Below are 22,710 nucleotides of genomic sequence, written 5' to 3'. Positions count from 1 at the left end.
GGTCCAAAATGAGCACTGCCATTTGTAGCGTTAAAGTTCCTATGTCAATGTGCATTACAATATTCAGTTAGTCATGCAAATGATTCTGATTATGTACACATTTTGTTAAGATTAATCTCGATTGCATTCAGTCTTTATGATTTATCACAATTTTGTAATTAAGTAATTGCAAGATATATGCCTCATTGGGTCCTGCACAGAAAAAAAGTCAACTTTTTGCTTGTTGTGAACAACCTCAACCCAACTGTCCTTTGTTGTTAGTTCGACTGGCCTTGGTATTTTTCCACTAGACGCCCCCACGTATCTTCACCTCCGTACGTATCAGTTGTTTTTCTCATGTTACTACCAAGATGGTTGACAAGCGTTCGAGAATGTCTTCATCCCGCGAAAAATATGCGGGCGAGGACTGAGCTCTTCCATTGGTTTTGATAGTACATGCTAACATTTGCGCTCTGTCTCACCTATCTTTCATATTTCAACACATTTTCTAAATTGATTCGAACGTTTGAAAAATAAAAATAAAACATAAATAATAGTAAGCACATAAGAAAAAGTATAGAAGGATGTCTTGCTAATGGTAGCCATAAATTTGTATAGGCTGCTATGTTTATTTCTTGCAGACATAGTTCCCTTTGACGTGTCTCACAATGTATTATTATTATTATACCCAATCTGTTTATTGTTTTCCATTCAAAATTCCATCATGCCTCATATGCTCGGGTTAAATAAAAATACGTTTCTGGAAATCATTGAAAGGGGTTTTAGCTACTTCCCTTCAAATGACCAATGGACTATCTTGATTAACTTCTAGACTCTCTGCCCGGATACTTGCTGCTGTGCAGATACACCGTTGGTTTATTCGTCTGCCGACCATAGCAGCGATAAGTCAGCCCGTCGTGTCTCTCTCCGAGGCCGGATGGTAAAATCCAACCTCCAGCGGATCCTAAACAGTCATTGCTTTGCTCGCGAAAAAGAAGGAAAACAGCAGTATATTACTACAATGGCGGATTTAAGTAGTAGTATTTGTGACATGATTGGCAAGTAAGTGAAGACGGAAAAAATAGCCACCTGACAAGTGGCTAGCTAGCTAGCCAGTTACTGTACCAGTGGGGGAGGGGTGTTTTTCAGTGCGGTTGGGGATCCCAAATATAGCAAACGTTATACGTTGTACAATCAATGGTTGCGTATTTGATATCGAGGCGGTGTTTTTATCTTCAAAATAGACATTCGGATATGGTACAGATGTAATCGGAATCGTTTTAATCATTAAATAACTTACCATCTTCCGTAGCTTGATGCTAGCTGGATAGCTTGCACTAGCTACGTCACTTTCAACACTGCTTATGATAATTATTTCTGCTACTCTGTAGATCGGAAGTTTGCAATTTATTCTTTATTTTTATTTTTACAGGCATCTGCATACGTTGATATCATTTAAGAGATGCGGGATACAATATATTTTTTAATGATACACAGGAATGCCATCTATCTATCAATCGCTAATTGTCCAGTTGCTGTATAGCTAGCATCTTAAATGTAAAGGCCCGAGATTTTCTACAGTACTAGGGAAGATTACCTACTTCATGTCTATCTTCTGAAAGCTTCTACACGCTTACTGCTAACATTTCAACATCCCTTCTCAATATTGTTGACCAATTGATATTGAGCAGGCTTTGCCAGAGAGTCACTATTACGAGTACCGTTGGTCTTTCCTGGTGATGTCAACTACCGTTACTGTACAACCGTAACCAACATCTGAGGGTGACATACGTTGCAGAACTGTAACAAATGGGCATATGTGGCATTTTTGTGTCACTTCTGCAATCTTCACTAAATTACAGATGGTTACTTGCCTATTCTTGATCAGCAAAATATTGATCGACGATGCGGGCAGTTAAATTCTTAATTTAATCATTATTCAAAAGCTTTAAATCAACAATGCATGCAGGGACACTATTGTTGGTTAAATAAATACTTCAGACTGTTTCGGAAATTGGACCAGATATGAGATATGACCAGTTTTGTTTTGCATGCGCGTTATGTATTTGCCAGTTGGTCCGTCCGTCCCTAAACATATTTGCTTGTTAGTCGGGTCAGTGAAGGCCGCCCTATTACATTCCAGCCCTGAAACGCAGACGCGTCAAATTCCAAGGTTGTTACGCAACCCCTGGTTAGTTTGAGCGCTGCGCCGCACATTACAGCCGCATTGAAACCACTCACCTTTGCGCATGGAAGGTTAATTCGTTCCCCTTTCTTGCCTAAATTATTTACATCGCGCTGTATCTGTCTGACATTTATTCGTATGTATCTAGCAGTTTGTTTTGTGTGTTTCTAACTGTGAGTGTTGCTTGTAGCTACCAATCTTTCTACAATTTCTTTATACCAATACTTCTATGTAATAATTACTTCTCTGACTTTGTTGTGTTTGAATCTGTCGAACTTTGCTGTGTGTTATTGTGTGTTATTTGTATGTTTAACGGTGTTATTTGTGTCTCTTAAACGGTGTTCTTGTGTGTTCAGCCTGTCCCTCCACTGCAGTAGTACCCTGGGTCCGGTGCCTCTGTCGTGCTCCTGATGACCCTCTCCCACCTCTGAAGATCCCAGGTGGGCGAGGGAATGGTCAACGGGATCACACTCCTTCAGCTCGGACACTTTACGCAGTGAGTTCCACACCCCCTTCCCCCCACACACTGATGCACTCGGACACTCGCAGAGAAAAGCTGGCAAAACTAAGATGCGCGTTCACACGCATTTACAAAACACCTCACGTAGAACGCGTCCAGAGACGTGTATGGATACAGAGTGCCGAATTTCTCATCTTCAGCAGATTGTTGTTGTTTTTTTCTTCCCTCCGAGCATAAAAAAAAGTTTGTGAACTCTCCGGGCGGAGTAGTGTTGTTTGAGCTGAATGTGCACGCAGGCACCCTAACCCACAGTTGAGCCAAGCGCATGAGAACCCCCCCCCTCCGAAGTTTCCCCATGGCCGACAACAATATGCCTGGAAGCTAACGACAGCTCCCACACAAACGGCAGCGCCGGGCCTCTGTGTTATTGTTATTGTTCGCCACTGAGCAGTGTTCAAAACAAACCAGCAGAGCAGGAAGCGGAGACAGGATCTCTGGCGGTCCTGCCAAAACCACATCCTGTCACATGGCCTCCCCGTTCGCTTCCTCGTTTACAGAGTCGACTTTTGTTTTGATGTATCGGATGGGTGGGGTGTCGATGGCGTCGTGCCCCCATGCCCCATGTCCGCAGACGCTAACGGGGCTAAATTGGACAGGAATGTGGAATCTGAAACCCTCCTGAACATTGTGTTAACTCCTTGGGCTGTGTCGGACCAGTGAGTACAAGAGGAGGCTTGGGAAGGAGACCACTATTGAGAATGGAGGTGCGCCCGTCCTGTCTCTCTCCCTTCTGTTGGGAGTCCTCAGGCACACATGTCGGTGACAGGTTAGCTGGTGGACTGAAGCCTCAGGCGCACATTCTCAAGCTGGTAGTTCTGCCTAATCCGAACTTTGGCTATATATCGTTCGACCTGTTTTTTGTTTTTTTCCAGGGTCACTGAGTTTTAGTTTTAGTTTACCTGATGCCTCCATGGTGTAAACATCTAGCCATTTTCCTTGTTTTTCATTCCCACGTTTTAAATGTCCGTTTTGACTTTTTCCCAGGACAGGAAGTTGACGGTGTGGGAGGAGCCTCCGGGGAGCGGTCGGCCCGGGATACTCCACTTCCAGAGCCGGCCCACAGCTTCCAGGGTGGTCCAGTGGGCCGCGGTGCTGAGTGGCAGCGCCCTGTACGTGGAGATCCCTCTGGAACCTCTCCCTGAGGGCAGTAAGGAGAGGTGTGTGTTTGTTCCCTCTCCTAAGCTTGTGTGTGAACGTCTTCTTTTCAGTCCTGTCATCTTCCCGCTCGTGTCTTCTTCTCTCCTCCAGTTTTGCAGCTCTCCTGGAGTACGCTGAAGAACACCTGAAAGTTGTCAGCGTCTTTGTCTGCTTCTACAAGACCCGAGATGACAGAGGTACCGGCCCTTTAGTCCGCAAACGCCCATCCGACCCACCTCATTTCACGTTCACTATAAAGACCCAGAGGAGGAAGTCCTATTGTGATGCTTATATTTAGGCCTCTGTGTATTTCCCTGTTTCCTCTGCCTCCAGTTGAGCCTGTGTGAACAGATCTTACATAAGTGTGCTTCTCGCTTCCCTACTCTTAACCAAGCTGCGGTGACATGACGTTTTTCCCTCCTGTCCCAGATGGGCATCTGTCAGTAAATTAGTAGTAGCTGGCATCTGTAGTGTTGTGTAACTGCCGCGGTATGCAACAGCGTCATCGTATTTAACAGACTAGTAATGTGTTATTGTACAGTAGTATATAACAATGTAGCAATAGGAGTGTAGCAGTATGCTACAATGCCATAGCATGCAACAGTGTTGAGGTGTAGCAGTATGGAACAATGTCCTTTTGTCTCTCTTCCTGTAGCCAAGCTGTTGCGTACGTTCAGCTTCCTGGGCTTTGAGATGGTGAAACCTGGCCACGCCCTTGTCCCACCGCGCCCCGACGTCCTCTTCATGGCCTACACTTTCGACAGGGACTCCTCCTCTGACGAGGAGTAGAAACCTGGCGACCCCCCCCCCCCCCCTCCCTCCCTCATCCTACCTTCACTGCCCCCATCCCCTATTGGCTCCCCATATCTAGACACCAACCACCCCGACATTTAACCACCCCAAAGCTCCCGCCTCTCCTCCCGACCCAAGTGCTTAAACATCCCTCTCTGCTTTTCTTTCCCAGGACTAGTTTAGACTGCCGTGTTATTCTGTTTTCATGTGTGGCTGGATCTGTCTCTTATCTGTTGATTTGGCTGTTATTCTAGGTTATTGGTATCTTTCAGACAGTTAAATAGAGGGAGCTGTTGTTTTTGACTTATGAGCATATTGCAATTCTCATATCTACCAATCATTGTCTTGTTTTGTTTGTTTCATTTGTTATTCCGAGATTTTAGTTTGTTTTTGATGAAAGACAGAGGAGGATGTTTTCTTTATTTCTTGAATGTACAACAAGGTCATCAGGTTTACGCATGGGTACTCCAGCTTAAATTTCATTGGCTAAAAACTTTTGTCAAAAGAGCCCCTCCCCTAATTTTAGATTAACCGGTGTTCTAATGGAATCAATTTGATAATGAGCGCTAATATCGTTTTTCATAGGCATAAAACATGGTTATTGTGATATGAGTATTTGTTAATTGTTTTTCAGCAACATACCCAATATTTGGTACTTTATAGCTGGTTGTTGACCCTAGTTTATCAGAGTGAGTCAGAGGGCACAGGTGAATGCTGTTGTTTCACTGTTAGGGTTCTTCAATTTGAATTAATTATATAATCATAAAGGGGTTGAATTTGGTACAAAGCTAAAAGAAAATATATACTTACATATATATATGTAAGTTGGGAAGATCCAAAGTGGGTTCATTTAGCTTTTTTCTTGTCACATACCTGACATTGTAGTAGCATCAGCTTTTCTTTGTTTTTGTTGAGAAATACAACTATTGCTGTGATGTTCTGATCAGATTTTGGACTAGCATTCCTTTAAAAATACAGTTTCTGTTTTTCATATTGATGTTCACCTGCATAGTGGTACCTGTTGTGCTTCTGTGATAATAAAAATCTGAAAAGTAAACCATCCAAGTGAAAGCTTTACTACACACACATGCTGTATGGATGTTTATGGTGTTCAGTGTGGGAATGACTGGTTGCTTTGGGTATGCAGAGACGGGTTAAGCCGTGTTAGAGATGGGTGACCTCTTCTGATCAAAACACATTGAGGGGGAAGACCTCCACTCTGACTGGGACAAGGGGGGGGACAAGAGAGAGAGGGGGGGGGGGGGTTGGACTGTTACAACTGCAATGAGGCACAATAAACATTTCAAAATCACAGTGAAGGTTAAGCATTGCTAAATGAGTTGGTGCTTCTAACCCTGTTTCCGGAGAACCACCCAGCTGTAAGGCCCAGTTGTGACTGACAACCCATTTAACTGATCAAGAGGATCAATCATCAGCTGCTGATTAGAGTCAGTCTCAAGCTGTCCATCAAGAGCAACAAGTGATGGAAGTGACAGACTGGAAGATTCTCCCGCAACATTCACTGGCTTGTGAAATAGGTCAGTTACCAGACTGGGGGATTGAAAACAGGATTTAATTCTCACCACCAGGGGTCTCTTCTCCGCAGAGACCAGAGGATACTGATGTCAAGAAGCAGGACTTCCCCTCAAACATCTTCACCATTTTCTCGTGGGTGATCTTAGGCAACTTCCTGTTTTTAAGGGATGGAGGGTATGCCACTAAAGCCTACTCCATATACCTCAGTTTCCCAACTGGTTGACTGTTCTGTTGACCTCAGACCCTGTGAGTGTACTAGATTGTAGAAACACTCTCCTGTGGGTCATCTTTCACGTCTGTACCGAGAGTCTGAGTTAGACCGCGAGACAAACAGACGCTGTGGCTGAAACAAATCAACTTGAACTCTCCCCTGTCCTCTGTGTAATTCTGACTCACACAGATGTGTGTGTCCAGCGTGTTACACACACACACACGTCTGCCAAGTCAACCTCCAGCCGAATAATCTGCCCCGTTCTCACCATGGCAGCCTTAGCAACCATGGAACACCACAACAGAATCCAGCTTCAACAGGTACTTGATGTTGATGTGTTTGAGGTGGAGAAGTTGTGTAGAATGAGTGGTGTGAATACGATTGTACGTGAATGTGAGAGGGTGAGTAGGAGACAAGAGAAAGAGGATCTGATGGTAAAAAAAAAGTGTGTGTGAGAACGTGAGAAAACAGCTCCACATAGTGTGGAGTGTCCATCATAACTAACAATGTAAATAAACAGATTTGAAAGGCAGACCCGCTTTTTGGAATCAAAATATTTAATAGGTACATATGAAGTATTATCATACCATGTATAAAATTTCAGATCACAATATTAAGCAATGAAACTCTTCAAGCTGTCACAGCAGCTAAAGTAAAAGGTTGCCACATAAAAAATAACTAATGATTAGAATATGGAGTAGGCAACTAAACTGAAATGGCATACTTTTGAGTAAAGCATTAGAGTAAAATTAGATGTGACTTTTTTATTATTTTTCCAACATCTCTTTTTGTCAGTAAGTGCAATAGAAACATAGAACACAACAACACGTAAGCTGAAGCAGAGCGTCCACACAACATCTAGAACTGTACTGTACAGAGGGACTGTAGCCCACGCGGGGGGGGGAGAGGAGAGAGAGGACTGAGCACAGTTCACAGAGAAAAGCAGACTATCAGTTTGCCAGTTGAGGCTGAAAGGAACATATTTTCTGACCGGTATTTAAGCGTTTTAAGAGGCGGGCAGGAGGAAGGGAGAGTTTAAGGAAGGACCGAAGGGAGGATGGGGAGGAAGGACGGGAAGAAGAAGGAAGGATAGAAGGAAAGGAGTGTTAAGTAGCTACATCACAGTTGGCTGCTGCAGAGTCCATAGCATAACTTGCATGTCTTTGTAAAAGAATCCTGAATTGATTTGAAAGTAGAGGACATCACCACAAACAAACAAATTAAGCGGGAGAGGGGTGCAAGGGTATGAACATCTTGAAATGAGCTGTCTGGATCTGGACAAATGAAGGAATGGGTTAGCTTGTATAGCTAGTGTGTGCAGTTAGCCAACACGTGTGGTAACACATAGGACCTGTCCTTACAACAATAGCACAGCTAGCATTAGCATCCTCTCTGCTGCACCCAAAACTAAAGGTCAATTACATTTTCAATCTGACCAGTTCAGGGGGATTAAGTCCTTGATTGCCTTTTCAATTATTGTTCAATTAAAATGAGTAGTGAGTGTCATAGCCTGGTTCAAACCTGGTTCATAAATCCTTCATAATTCTAATCCTGTTGAGAGATGGAGCTAAGGCCAACACTGACCCCTGGAGGATCCTGGAGGAATCTCTCCATGACACCCCAGGGCGACCCAGCAGGCTCCACTCTGAGACAGCCTGGGTGGGGCAGGGCAGGAGGGGCGAGATGGCGGGACCTGGGGCACCGAGGGAGGTGTCAGGAGAGCGGCCGCAGCGCTACTCGGGGCTGGGAGGGGGATACTCACTGGAGGGTTGAGTTCACTGAGGGGTGTGAGAGGATTAGAAAGGGGTTTGTGTGTGCGGGTGGTTATTGTTTTAGGACTTGAGATTCATGTGTTCGGCTGGTGAAGTTAACAAGGACAGTCCAACAGAGTTCAACAGACAGGATCGGCCCTTACTGTCCGGCACCAATGGAGGGTTTGTTTGCGTGTGTGTGCGCATGTGTGTGTGTGTGTATGCATCTAGATGTACCAATGTATACATGAACATATACAGAATGTTTCAGCGCGGGTGCATACTAATGTGTGTGTGTGTGTGTGGGTCTCATCGGCCTTTGCTGTATCCGGGGAAGAACTGGTCCAGCAGTCTCTGTAGTGTTTTATTGAGGACCATGATGTAGTCCTTCCCCAGGTCATGACGACAGGCGGGACAACTATACACCTCCGCCCGGAACGACCTCTGCAAACAGCTCTGAAGACCAGGACAGGGTGGGGAGGATGAGAGAGAAAAAGAGATAGGAAACAGAGAGAGAGAGAGAGGAAGAGAAAGAGGAATGGAGAGAAAGATATAGCAGGGGAGAGAGAAAAAGAGAGGAAGAGATAGGGGAGAGAGAGAAAGAGAGGAAGAGATAGCAGGGGAGAGCGAGAGAAAGAGAGGAAGAGATAGCAGGGGAGCGAGAGAGAGAGGTAGTGGAGGACAGAGAGGGAGGGAGAGAGAAGCGAGTAGGTTAATAATGGTAATTATGAGTTTAAATGTGCTCAGTTGACTCATAAAATGCCCTTGGAGGAATGTCTTGGGAGGGCCCACACACATACCTTGCAGACGTTGTGGGTACAGACAGTGGTGATTGGCTGAAAGGCCAGCTCCTGGCAGCACACACACATAAAGGTCTGCTCCACCTTCCTCAGGAAGTTCTAGACGGAGAGAGAGGAAGATGGAGGGAGGTGGGGGGGGGGGAGACAAGAGGGACAACTATTGAAGATGGAGTCACTGTTACCATGTACACACCACACTAATCCATTGGGATTCGGTGCCATGTTGACGTTCTCGTCATGATTCCTTTTATTGTTGCCGTTAATGTGTCGTACAGGCCCCTCCCCCAGGAAGTTGAGGGCCTCGTCCCAGACTTTCTTGTTGGGCGTGTCCTCCTTGATGAGCTCCTGCTGCCTCTCAGAGAGCTGGAAGGCCTCCTCGACGCGCACACGCTTCGCTGGCGGCTCCACAGCAGCCACGCACACGTCTGCCACACACACACACACACAGGCCAACAGCAAAGGCCACACGTCAGGAATCGAGAAGGGGTTTCGGAGAAAGATTCTATTCATTGACACACAGTGGACTTGTCCCGAGTCCCGAGTTCATCAAGTCAGACGTCGGCGGTGCAGCCCTTCCTACAATCAGTGTCACAGCGGGCTTCACAGCTGTGCCCAGATATCCAGGAAGGAAGGACCAACTCTCAAGAGCGTAGACAAGATGGATCCCGGCCGCTGTCGTCCCACCTACCTGGGGCTTTGGGTTCTTTCTGACTGCCGTTACTCTGAGGGCCCTCCTCCTGCTTGGCTGCCGGCTTCTCCTCCTCTTCCTCCTCCTCCTCCTCCTCCTCCTCCTTCACCTTCTTCCTGGGGTGTATCCGAGGCCGGCCCCGCCCTGCGTGTCGTTTGCCTCGTGTGGAGCTGCCCCCCCGGACACTGGCCTCCTTCTTGGTCTTGTTGGCCATGGCTTCCAGGTAGCCTGGCGGATACTACAGAAACAGCCAATCAGCCACAGGACTCGCTCATGCGTACAGCCAATCAACGGCCAGAGATGAGCAGCCAACAACAAAGACGGCCAATCAGAGAGTTGAGATGAGCAATTCCAGATCCAGCCTAACAGAGATCAGTATCCACCACCAGGGTGAGCCAATGAGGCTCCTTCGCTGCTCACCTGCACAGCCAGGCCCAGCTTCTTGATTCGCTCCAGACCCTCCGGCGTCCAGGGGGCGGGTTCTAGGTCGTCACGCCTCAGCAAGTAACGCCACACCAGGAAACCGCACTTTCCAATCTCCGGCCAGTACTTTACCACCTGACAGACGTGCACACACACAAACACACACACACATTAAGCACTTACAGGACCTGCCCACTGATTCAATTTCATTGGGGAAATTCAATCAAGCGCACCCGACATGGATGACATAAATCAAGTGCGCCCCCCTTACAGTGTCCTTGCTGCCTCACCTTGTAGATCCCGTCGTAGCGGTTGCCCTCCTCGGGGGCATACTTGCTGATGCGTCGACCCTTGGAGCTGCGGATCACCCTGACCGGCTTTCCAGCGCGCCAGTTCCTCGACTCCGCCCCGTCCTTGTCGTTCAGCGGTGCGTCGCAGTTCAGAGCCAACGCCCTGCGGGGCAGGGGGTCACAGGTCAAGGGTCCGAAAATAGAAGTGAATATGGGGTCGGTCGGGCGGTACAATACCTGTTCATGTGTGTGAGGGTCTGGTCGAAGGAATGCTCCCCTATACGTTTGTTCCCTGACAGGTCGCGACCCCCACTCCCTGTGTAGGTGAACTCATCTCCCCTGTCCTGGGACACACACACACACACGCGCACGATAAACCTTTTCTGCTTGCTTGAATCCATTCGGAATTAAGGAAGAGAGAGATTGAGAGAGAGACAGCACAACCTACCACCTCATCCTCAAAACCCCCAGCCAACACCAGCGAATAGGAACCGTCATTACTACGTCCGTGGATACCGCCCACGTGGGGTCTGTGGACGCCCGCCTCACTCACCTGGACCCAGGTAGGGGGTGGGGGAGTGGAGAGAGAGAGAGAGAGAGAGAGAGAGAGAGACACAGAGAGAGAGAGAGAGAGAGAGAGAGGAGGGGCATTGATGACGAGTTGACTGAAGAAAGAAGCAGGTCCATATCAAGTATGAGAGGGGATGAACAGGGCTCTCATTTGCTCACCTGAACACGGAACTTCCAGGTGGTTCCCACAGGAACCCCAGGTACGGGCCCATAGTGGTTGGAGGGGACGATGGTGCACTCCTTAGTGCGCCCCACGCAGGCCATACCCTGAAACAGCACCCATACATCCTCATCAACACAGTACGCAGTACCGAAGGGCCAGGCCTAGGTCATATGGCATGTATACAAGACATATGTATGTGTGAGGGGGCCCTCAAAATGAAGTGGTACTGTCATTTACAGTTAACACACCCCCCGCCCCCTCCTCTCAAAAAAATCCTCTCCATTTTACACTTCCTTTACAACTCGTGAGTCAGTGGCCTCTATCAAAGCCAGATGTGGCAGCACTCTGAGTCAGACTGGACGTTTGACGAGATGCTGAAGTTGGCAGTTTTCCTTCTGGAAAACAACAGCCTTTCTCCTCACTGCTCTGAGAAAACTCTGAACTCCGCTGAGTGATTGTTAATAGCATTGCCACACGCACTCTCTCACACACACACACACACACACACACCGTGGTACAGCCCAGCAGGAGATGGAAGCAGTTTATAATCAGTGCATAGTCAGACCAAAAGGGAGCGAATCTACATCACTCTGCCCGTGTGGAGGGTGTGTGTGTGTGTGTGTGTGTGTGTGTGTGTAGATATCTGTGTGTGTGGATGTCTGTGTGTGTGTGTAGATATCTGTGTGTGTGGATGTCTGTGTGTGTGTGTGTAGATATCTGTGTGTGTGGATGTCTGTGTGTGTGTGTGTGTAGATATCTGTGTGTGTGGATGTCTGTGTGTCTGACCTTTCCCCAGTCTCTCTGACTCTCAGTGTGGGCTGAGGGCATCTTGGCTTTCTTCTTACTGGCCTTCAGCTTCTCTCCAGCCTTGACCACCTCGCTGGTGTCGTTCTTACAGGTAGGGCAGTACCTGCCAGATGAACACACACACACATTAACATTGACATCTAACAGAGGTTCAAGTCATGCTTTTGGCGTACGGCTGAACGAGGGTGCGAGTGTGTTTGCTTGTGTGCGCACTGCGTTGACATGAGGGCACACGCCTGTGTGTGTGTGTGTGTACGCGAGTGCGTTTGTGTCCGCTGACCAGTCCTCCTCGTCGGGTATGGAGGCCAGGGGAGGGTTGAGGCAGTAGATGTGGAAGGCCATGTTGCACTCGTCACACAGCAGCTGCATGTTGGCGTCCTGCTTCCCTCCGCACACGCAGCAGGAGCAGAAGCGGCACTCGGACTCCGGGTCCGCCTTGCAGTGCTTGCACTCCGGCCCGCTCTTCCCTGGATGCCACCGCACACGGGACGTACACACACACACAGATACGCAGGCACACAGACAGGAAACACACACGCACGCACGCAAACAGATACGTAGACACACACACACGTGTAAAAACACACACGTACACAGGATCAAGGGCAACATCCAGTTTCCAAACACTACTCAAATAGATGGGACAAAAAGTTTTTAAAAAAAGGCCAGGCTATGGGGGCTCCTATTCTAACTGCCATTGGCTGGTGTATCCCAATTCGGAAAGTGATTGGCTGGATTGGTGAGTGGGTTGGACCGGGGCTCTGACTGGAGCTGAGCTCGGTGGAGCTTGGTGTAATTGGCCGGAGGCGTACGTTTGAACTGTCCATCAGCTGCAGAGAGGGGTGGGGCTCCAGATTTCTCCACCTGGTACACCTCATCCAGGAAGAGGACCTTACAGTCGCCGATGACATCACCAGGTCCTCTGGGGGAGAGGAAGTGGACGAGGGGGGGGGGGAGAAAGGGAGTTGTTCTTTTTAAACAATTGACAGCAAGATGTCTCTCTCACTCCCTCACTCTACTGAGTCTACAAGCTTACTTCCTACTCTCCCTTCTCATCTCACAGCCCTCTCCTATTCCTCTCACTTGTTCTCCTCCTCTTCCTCCCCTCCCTTCCTCCCCTCCCTTCCGCTTCTCTTACCCCAGCAGTATCTTGACGCGCAGCTCTTTGTTGGTTCTGGAGATCTCGTGGAGCGCCGTGATCTCGGCATCGAACCAGAAGCCCCTCTCCTCCGGTGTCTCCATGTTGTAGTTCACCATGACGACCAGACCCACGGCGAGCTGGTCCCACTTCAGCAGGGTGCGCGCCCGGGGACGCACGTTGGGCGGCCGCATCTCCACCACGCCGTTCTCAGGGTAGCTGAGGAGGACAGTCATCAACATCGTCACTGTCTGTCAGGTCTCAGTCAGACAGAGAGAGACAGGACAGAGAGAGGGCGAGGAGAGAGAGAGGGCAGAAAGGACAGACAGGACAGAGAGAGGACCGACAGGACAGTGAGAGGACAGACAGGACAGAGAGAGGACAGACAGGACAGAGAGAGGACAGACAGGACAGAGAGAGGACAGACAGGACAGAGAGAGGACAGACAGGACAGAGAGAGGACAGACAGGACAGAGAGAGGACAGACAGGACAGTGAGAGGACAGACAGGACAGAGAGAGGACAGACAGGACAGAGAGAGGACAGACAGGACAGAGAGAGGAGAGAGAGGACAGGGAGAGGACAGACAGGACAGTGAGAGGACAGACAGGACAGAGAGAGGACAGACAGGACAGAGAGAGGGGGAGGAGAGAGAGGACAGGGAGAGGACAGACAGGACAGTGAGAGGACAGACAGGACAGAGAGAGGGGGAGGAGAGGAGATAAGAGCAGAGGCATGGTCCGTCAGTAAAGCCTTAACAGCTGCCAGCTGCCTGGTGTGACTCGATGTAATTAGTGCTCCACACCACAGGGGGCAGCGTGACCAAACTGTCTCCACCTCCTGCTCTTGTGTCTTGTGTCACCGTAACCGTGTCTCATAGCTCACAGCTCTGAAGGCAATGAACATGTTGCAGCATGTGTGACCTGGCATCCCTTTAACTGTCTGTAGAAGAAGCTACGTTCATGAAAAGCAGCATCCTTCCTTGACTAAGTGTACTGTTCCTTCATGCATTTTTATATAATGTGGGTATTCTGGAGATGCATGAACTTTGAGGAGTCTGACAAGCTTCATTCAAATTCTCACAAATATCACAATATAATATAAACATCACTTTCAGAACAATGTATAAAAAATGCTGAACGTGTGAACCAATACAATGAATACCAACTGTGCTTCTTCCAGAATGACAGGTGCGAAATCTTCTTTTACATTTCAGCATTCCGTTATCTGTGGGTTAATGCTCTCAAGGCTGTTCCTGCCTGTGAGAGCAGAGGGCTGGGAACCCCCCCCCCCCCCCCTGGCCAAACAAACAAGGTTCTCTGTGGGCCAGGGTTGTGAGGCTGACAAGAAGCTGGGTTCGGAGGCTGTGGGGCAGTGTGTGTAGGCTATAGGGGAGCCAAAGACAACCAGAAGCACCACACAAAGCCAACAAGTAACTGCACCTCACAGAGAAGCAAAGGAGGAGGGAGGGCCAGTCAGCAACAAGGAGGAAATGAGAGAGAAAAAAGCTCAAGGTCATCAGTAAAAAAAAAGCCAAATTCTTCATCAAGCCAGAACATGGCGGATGGTTGGAGACGGGCAAAACGTAGCTTCCACAGTCTGACAAAGAGCGTGTGTGTGTGTGTGCGCACACAGTTCGCTCACCACCGGCGACGACTGCATTTTTTATTTTTCGGAGGCGGCGGCAATTAGAGCGGCAGAGGAGAAGAGAGGAACAGGGCAACACTCCGTGGAGAGAACTGCCACGGTTGCCGTGGAAACGGCCGCCTCTGAATGAATTTGACGGAGAAAATGAGGAAAAAGGGGCAGGAAGAAAGAGCTAAAAAAGATATCAAGACGGTAGCGAGAACGAGAGAGGGTCGAATCCTAATCGTAGCTCAAGTCCTGTTTACCCGCTACACCACCAGCCCCCCACCAGCTACAGGGAGGACAACTAAAGCATGTGGTTTCAAACTAGTCCCCCACCCCCCCACAGACAAACATACACAATCTGCTTCATCCGCACGCAAAGCACTGGGCTCTCATTGTAAGGTTTTGCCACCCGAAATATGGGATTGTTTCTGCTTAATTGGGCGCGAGCAAGACACCATAACCCACCCCAAAAATGGTTACGTTAATTACTCACAGATGTGAGATTGTAGTTGTGCCTCGTCCGCAACATGTGCTAATGATATACAAAGACGCACACTTTTCTTGTGTACAGCTAAACTAGTCGTGAACCTGAACCTAAATGTCAAATATTTGAACAATTTTGCAGTTGTCTTATATCTTTACCCCAATCAATAAGACATATGCTATATCCTAACCATAGAGGTTGATGTCCCCTCCCTCTCCCTGGACACTTACTCTTCATATTTGATATGATAGATGACATCCTCCTCTCTGGCTTTAGCTGGGGTTGAGGGTGGAGTTGAGCCTGTGGCCATAGTGTCCGTGTCTGGGGCTGAGGCTGGGGCTGAGGCTGGGGCTGAGGCTGGACCAGGGGGCGAGACGGGTGCTGGGGTTGAAGATGGGGTTGCTGTTGGGGTTGAGGCTGGAGCTGGGGTTGAATATGGGGTTGTTGTTGGGGTTGAGGCTGGAGCTGGGATTGAATATGGGGTTGTTGTTGGGGTTGAGGCTGGAGCTGGGGTTGAATATGGGGTTGCTGTTGGGGTTGAGGTTGGGGCCAAAACCGAAGCTGGAGCTGCTGCAGTTGTACAGTCTGTTTGAGAGGTGGAGGCCCCACTGTCAGAGTTCAGAACACTGTTCCCATTACTGTCCTGGTTGGCCTCCAGCTTGCCATTAGTCCTTTTGCTGGGGCGGCCGACCTTGGGCACCTTAGGAGCACGCGTCACGTTCTCTATGCTGGCCTCAAACCAGGAGCCGATGCTCACATCTCGGCAGTCCACCAGCTCGTTCATCTGGAACAGATGGGAACAGAAAAACATTAGTGAGGGAAAAAGTTTGTGAGGAGTTTTTGTGGACTGCCCCTTTAAATGAAGAGAGAACAAAAATGTGATTAGTCAATACTAGCTGTTTGGAACACCATTGGCAATGGAACTTTAGAAGGTATTTATACGAAGATGAAGAATTGTGACATTGTCCAGCTGACAGGGCAGGTCAGGTACTTATGGTAGTCACTGTTTTGGTCAACTGCCCAAAACAGGCTCCTGGAGAAGCATGGACTGACTTCAGAAGAAAACTAGGGAAATGATTAACTTCCACAATTTGATTTTTGTATGTCACATAAATAGTTTGTTTGGGCCTTCTGACAGTTTTTGGACTCCCAACCACTGGCTTTGGGGGCACCATGTTGTAAGAAAGTCACACATGCTTAGGTAAACCCCCTCCGTACAGCCCTCCACTTCATCCTCTGCTTGCCAGATGACTAGGCCAACTCACAAGAAACTTGTCAAGGATCCAACAGATATCAGTTACCGTCATGCTACATGGCCAACACTGCATCTCCTCAACAATTCGTAGCAATCTACCAAAGTTATTCTCGATCCTGTGGGTGTAATGGCTGCTAGTCACTAGCTGCACCACTAAACTCTATTCTCTGGGTGAAATGCCTCAGCGCTGTGGTCTAAATATCCAAATATTACCAATGATTTAAATATCTCGAACCTGGTTCAGACAGATTGGTTTCAAATAAATAAACGTTTATGCTTAATCTATTTAACAACAGGTCTATGCATTCTGCCCATTGTTAGACGTGTTTCTAACAGGAACTTTCCTACGCAACGCAAAAGCGACAGACAGGAGACAGGCATCGCTGCTTGTGTTTGGTAAACCGCATGGTAAAAAAGAATTGGCCCACTCATTGAGGAGAGTGCCTTGATCCTTTTCACCAAGTTTCATATCTGCCCCTTGAGCACTCGAGGGCCACCAACGGGTCAAAGTTGGAGGTGTGTTTACACGTGTAACCTTTGAACCGTATGCCCAATCTTTTTCACACTGTCGCTCTACCACAACCATCGTGCTCCTGCCTGTTGGGGTCAGTAGGAGGGAGGCAGGCTGGCAGACATTTCTGGACCTGCAACTGTAGCTGAAAACTCCACGGCAACTAGAAATTGGTCTCTACGGCGATGGAGCTTGTGGCATGCAGGGAAACAGAGGTGTCTGCCAAGTCTAAAAACCTCAGGTATGACAGGGTCACTACTAGCCAGTAACCACGGTTACGCAAACATAGGGCTGCAGAGTATTCTGGTCTGCTAGTAGGTTGTGGTATTCCGAAACAAACAAACAAACAAAACCGTGAAACGGATATAAATGGCAGTCAAAATGGCAGCCACCATCTGCTAAAAAAACCCCAATCCAATTCAGATTTGCATAGCTTTTTATGGAGGCGTCGTGGTTCTACTCCAGTCCGGTTCCTGTGGCTCACCTTGTACAAGCCGATGCCTGGATCCACTAGTGCCGAGCGCGTGGAGGTGGACGGCTGGTTGTCTAGTGTGATGCTGGAGGACTTGGACCCATTGTTGGTTCTGGTGTCACTGGTGCTGTTGGTGCTGGTGGTGGTGGTGGTGGGAGGGGTCGGGTCCAACTTGTTTGTGCTGTTGTTTTTGTTGTCGCTGTTCTTGTTATTGATGACAACAACTGTGCTCGAGGTGATGGTTGTCGTGGTAACAGGCGCGGAGGGGTTAGCAGCAATGGCGGCAGGGGGAGCAGGCGGAGCCGAGCTGCAGGCAATTACATCACAGTCCATGGGGGCGGGGCTGTCAGGGGCGTCGGCATGGGAACGGATCAGCAGCTGGACGATGTCGTTTAGACCAACGTTGTAGTCAAACAGAGTCTGGCCATCTTCCATCTGAAACACACAGGAAGAGAGGTGTTAGGCAGTCTGGAGACTGGCAGACGTCTCTGTGGTAAATAAAGCACAGAAACCCTGTATCACTCTGGAACAGTACGGTACACAACCCAAGTGTTCTGTTACAACACCTTTCCACTCTCCTTCCCAGCCTCCATCTCTCCAGAGTCTGCATAACTATGTTCAATGCTACACCGATTATTTGCCCTGTGGAGGGAACACACAATACATTTACAGTTCTATACTTGTTTTTGTCTTTCTTGTGTCGAGGACGAGAATCTCAGAAACAAACCAGAAAGAAATGCGGAGATTGGTGATTTGAGTTGAAATTTGACTTTATCTGATCGGTCATACCATTGCTTCCCATGCACAGTTCCTCAAATGAATAAATAAATCTGGGGGGTGGTGTTAGTGTGTGTGTGTGTGTGGGGGGGGGGCACAGGGTTGCTATGGCAACCAATAAAGAGCAACCCCCCATCCTTTTTTACACCACCCCTCCACTTTCCAACCACCCAACACCACAGACACACACAATCTCAGTCTCTGTCTTCACCCCCCCCCCCCTCCCATCCTCTCTTTCAGCGGGTGAAAAAGCAAATTACCACAGTCATGCTTCATGTCAGTAAAATGGCTGCTTCCCTTCGCTCCTCGTATGTCCTCCCAGAAAACACAGAAATGTTTGGTTGCCATTAATCTTATTCTTACGATCCACTGTTTCCCACCTCTGTCTCCTTTCTGCCCCCCCCCCCCCCCCCCCCCCCCCCCCCCCCCCCCCGAGCATTTGATGCTACGCATACATAGGGACTCTGGCAGCGGACTGCAAATACTGTCTGTACGTAGGGAGGCAGGAAACCAAAGTCAGCGTTACAAACGCCACAAACAACATCCAGCCCTCAACCCCTCCAGTCCAACGTGGAAGAGAGACCAACATGGCCGCCGCTCCTGCCCTTGTTGTTGCTGAGAGAGAACAGCTCTGAGGCTTGGCGACAAGACAGAGCGTCGTCTAGCTTCCTCCACGTTTTGGGGGATTTGTCTCCCACATTTACATACACAGGTTGCCTCAGTCACATGTCCATGTGCCTGACTGCCTGTCTGTCTAGCTTTGCTCTGAGGTCTTCATTATCGATGAACAGAGAGACTGAGAGACAGACATATGGCAACCAGGACAAAGAGACTTGCTCTGGCTAGAATGTATATCTACAACACCCTTATTATTCAGATATGTCATTGGCATCAAATCCCATGGTACACCACTCTCACTGCCGGCTGCTGGACCTGCACACTGAGATTCAATTACCTCTTCTGTAATCTCTCTTCTTGAGCCCCAGGACCTCAGCAACCAGCTCCTCATCAGGCAGCTTTAGGAGCAGCGGGGGCTTCCACAATGAGGACAATTATAAACAGAGTAATAAAGAGTACACTATTAATGTAGTGTTGTTATGTATTATATGAGCAATTATTATTAAGTATCAAATTCAAGGGGTAAAGCCATTTTTAAAGAGGAATGGTGATTTTATTTCTATCAAATTCTTGGAAAACCCTACCCCAGTTTCCAGCCTCTAGAGGCCAGCCTTCAGCCTCGAAACCTCAATCCTTTAGACTTAGCCTTTAGCCACTAGCTCCAACCTCTATACCCCAGACTCTCGACCCTAACCTCCAGACAGTGCAAGCGTAGCTTCTCTGACTCAGGTCAGAAGCGATCTCATACAGTGTTTACCTAATGACTGAACTGCTCCTATACTTCCTGACTGAATATATTAAATCCTTGACCGTTGAGTCATTCTGTTGTTCTCCGCAGGGCAACCTAACACCACTTCTGGGAAATCACAGCGGACAGGAAACATGGCGGACAGACATGGCTGTATCGAGCGTGCCTGTTACTTAACAGGCTACGTTGTCGATGCCTGTTTGTTTGTGTGAGTGTGTGAGCAGGCTAGTGTGTGCCGTGTTTGTGTCCATTTGTTTGTGTGTCCATTTCTCGAACAACAGGGTTCGGCGAGACAGAGCTTGCACGTAGTGCAACAGAGAATTATGGGATTTGGAAAGGGCACACCCTTAACACACTGCTCAATCAGACCATGCCCCCCCCCCCCCCCCCGTCTCTCCCACATCCCCTCCCCCTAACACCCGCCAAAAGAGAGGGAGAAAGAAGAAAAACCGAAATAGGTCACATTTGTAATCACAATCCAACACAAGACTGAAAAACCCCTGGCCTGGCGAGAATACGAGACTATGCTTACCCCCCACACACACACCTATCTATCTCCTTAATGTCTACGAATACGCAGATTCCATTCAGATGGACTGACTGACTGCGAGAACTGGCACTGGCTCAGCGATTCGCTCTACACCCCCTTCTTCTTCAGTTCTCCCGGTCTCTCCATATCTAGCTTACTCCGGCTGTTCCTCTGACAGAACGTTTCAGGGAATCTCCTTTAGAGAGGAAAGACCAAGTCACATCAGTCTAAACAGACCTGAACTCCTGAGCACTCACGACGATGTTCAAACCCAACAAGCGAACCAACTAGACGGAAATGACATGAAAGACCTAAAAGTCCATTCAAATGTCACAAAAATCCAGGCCAATATCTATGAAACAGCAACTAGACCTTCTGGTTTCAGGCCACTTACTATACAGCCTAGCTACATGCCCTACATGAGGCCCTGGGCCTTACAGAAGAAACATTGTTCTGGTGTTAGGTTGTTGAATTGAGGACTAGCTCTGTAACTAAATCAGGTATACAGATGGGGCAGTTTCTTCGTTATTTGAGTTGTAACACCTTGATATTCACCACACAGGAGTGTTGGGATCAACCAGTTAATTGGGGTCTGCTGGCACAGAGAATTACACCCACCACTTATTATCACTGAGGTGAATGCCTGTTAGTAGGTGGGCAGGCCCTCACATACACACATGCACATAGACACACACACACACACACACACACACACACACAGGCATGACCGTAACTGGGGTGTCACAGGGACATCAACAGTGTTCAACCCACTCACCACTGCTGCCATTTGGTGATGTTAAACTTTTTCAAATGATGTGGAGGAAGAGGGGGGGAGGGCTCAGTATAGCTAACATCTGTCCATGGTAATAGCCTTGTAAATCACTTGCATTTCTACCTCATTTTGTCACACCATCTGGATAGCCAATAAGTTTTCTGAAATACACTTAAAGTGATTTCTAAAAAAGCTCCATGTTGCAGCACAGAATGTCATGCTTAACATCAGATGCTGAACTTTTCGGCTATTGTTAACAAATTCCACTTAATCATCTAAAATCTGTGTCTATTATTGTAAATAGTTGTACCAAAACATTGATACCATGATCATTTGCAATTGTCCAATAGCATTGAGCCTATAACCAGTGCTCATTATGCAATGACGTCGCGAGGGTCAAACCAGCAGCGCGCGGGTGTGTAAACACTGCACATCACTGGGGTTGATCGGAAGGCACGTGGAGCTAAGTATACTCCCAACGTAAATAAACTCATAATTTCCTCATGCAGAAAATCTATCAAAGGCAATGAGAGGGCCAGAGGATCTGTTCTCTAGAAAAAGATCAGAATAAGCCTAGGCAGCATTCTATTGTTCTTCAGAGTGACGTGCGTGAGATAACTCCTAGACCACAAAAGAATACTACTATCAATACTACTACTACTACTAATTATAATACTAATAATATTAATACAAAAACAACTTGTCTACCATGTTTGGGTCAGAATTTTTATGAATATATATTTTCCTGGCCCTCTAAAAGCCTAAAATGTATATAAGCCCCCACATTCGCGACCTTACTGCACGCACCACACTGAATATTATTACAATGTAACAGCTTAGAAGACATGTGTACAACCGCGTATGAATATGGCACTGTCTGGCACACTGCGTCCAACGGCTCTTGCGCAAGAACTGTTGGCGAATTCCCATCAAAACAGGAAGCTCCCGGGCGATGGAGCGTTGGATGGTCATCGCATATTCCTGCAAAGTGGAACTGAAAAAATGACAGCTATGGTTCTACAAGTGATAGTGTGCGCTTACCTGCTTGCCCCGATAGAATAGCCGTTGCTGTTCAGGGTTTACATTGAAGATATCTTGTATTTTCAATCGTAGAGACTCAATTCTAGTCAGCCTTGAAAGATCCTCTATGGTTCGTGTCTCCTTTCCGTCAATGGTCCGTATCTGAATCCACATCTTTCCACTGACCAAGGACCACCACAAAGATTTCCGAAATATGTTTACAGCAATTCCAGGGGTTTTGGGGAAAGGGGGATATATATGAAAGTGTTCAGTGCTCCATTGCGCCTTCCTCTGCAGGGGAGAACGTTGAGGTTCACTCGTTTTGTTTGAATCTGATTTTGGGCCGTCACGTGGCTGTGTCAAACCATGCGCGGCGTCAAGGCGTCGGTGGTCCCAAGAAAGTCCCGCTCAAATCGTATGATTGATTCGTTAATCGATCGATTTACTGATATATTGTGATTGTCAGGGTGGCTCTTTGCAGGTGTCATTTCTGATCACTAACTGAATTTGTAAAAAGAAAGCGGCCTAATACATGCCTTTTAAATTATTTTTACGGCCAGCTATGAAAATTGTAGGCTAGGTCTTATACTTATGCGCAATTTAAGTCCGCCAACCGGCAAATAACTAGCAATTTTGTGATGAAATGTGTTTTGTTGATAGGTTTTTCATTTTTAGTAGACTGTTACAATGAGGAGCATATACACGGATCACTGTGAGCATTCTACCTACATGATCACCTGATGCATTATCTACCTCCAGACCAGTAGCCCCTCTGGCAATGCTGTAACTAATCCTGTTAATGGTGTAGCAATCGTGGCGGCCCATGGTACACCGCGGAGTGGCCCATGTTCCATAAACAAATTCAACAATTCTTGCAAGAGGTGTCTCACGCATGGGGTCACG

The 22,710-nt window shown here is 47.8% G+C and overlaps 2 protein-coding genes across 2 annotated transcripts; one reads left to right on the top strand and one right to left on the bottom strand.

Annotated features, from left to right (window-relative positions):
• The first annotated feature begins 862 nt into the window (after window positions 1-862).
• Window positions 863-4,639, top strand: oaz1b (ornithine decarboxylase antizyme 1b). The gene is given in 6 exon segments (XM_067250761.1): window positions 863-1,041; window positions 2,521-2,572; window positions 2,574-2,660; window positions 3,669-3,841; window positions 3,933-4,018; window positions 4,477-4,639. Coding segments are annotated over 6 exon segments (657 nt in total). The 5' UTR covers window positions 863-916; the 3' UTR covers window positions 4,611-4,639.
• Window positions 4,640-6,905: 2,266 nt separating this feature from the next.
• On the bottom strand, window positions 6,906-22,092 carry LOC136956717 (E3 ubiquitin-protein ligase UHRF2-like). Its single transcript, XM_067250673.1, has 16 exons — window positions 21,829-22,092; window positions 17,356-17,778; window positions 15,336-15,889; window positions 12,991-13,209; window positions 12,665-12,774; window positions 12,133-12,319; window positions 11,832-11,955; window positions 11,042-11,149; window positions 10,761-10,865; window positions 10,550-10,656; window positions 10,313-10,475; window positions 10,020-10,157; window positions 9,600-9,837; window positions 9,185-9,336; window positions 8,912-9,010; window positions 6,906-8,567 (listed from the first exon to the last, which is right to left on the bottom strand). Exons 1-16 carry the CDS (start codon window positions 21,979-21,981, stop codon window positions 8,421-8,423), a joined length of 3,027 nt encoding a protein of 1,008 aa, XP_067106774.1. The 5' UTR covers window positions 21,982-22,092; the 3' UTR covers window positions 6,906-8,420.
• Between the last annotated feature and the right edge of the window lie 618 nt (window positions 22,093-22,710).

The sequence above is a fragment of the Osmerus mordax genome, chromosome 14, assembly GCF_038355195.1.
Source record: "Osmerus mordax isolate fOsmMor3 chromosome 14, fOsmMor3.pri, whole genome shotgun sequence".
Lineage (NCBI taxonomy): Eukaryota > Metazoa > Chordata > Actinopteri > Osmeriformes > Osmeridae > Osmerus > Osmerus mordax.
Note: the sequence above shows the minus strand (reverse complement) of the source record. Positions and strands in the feature narration are given on the sequence as shown.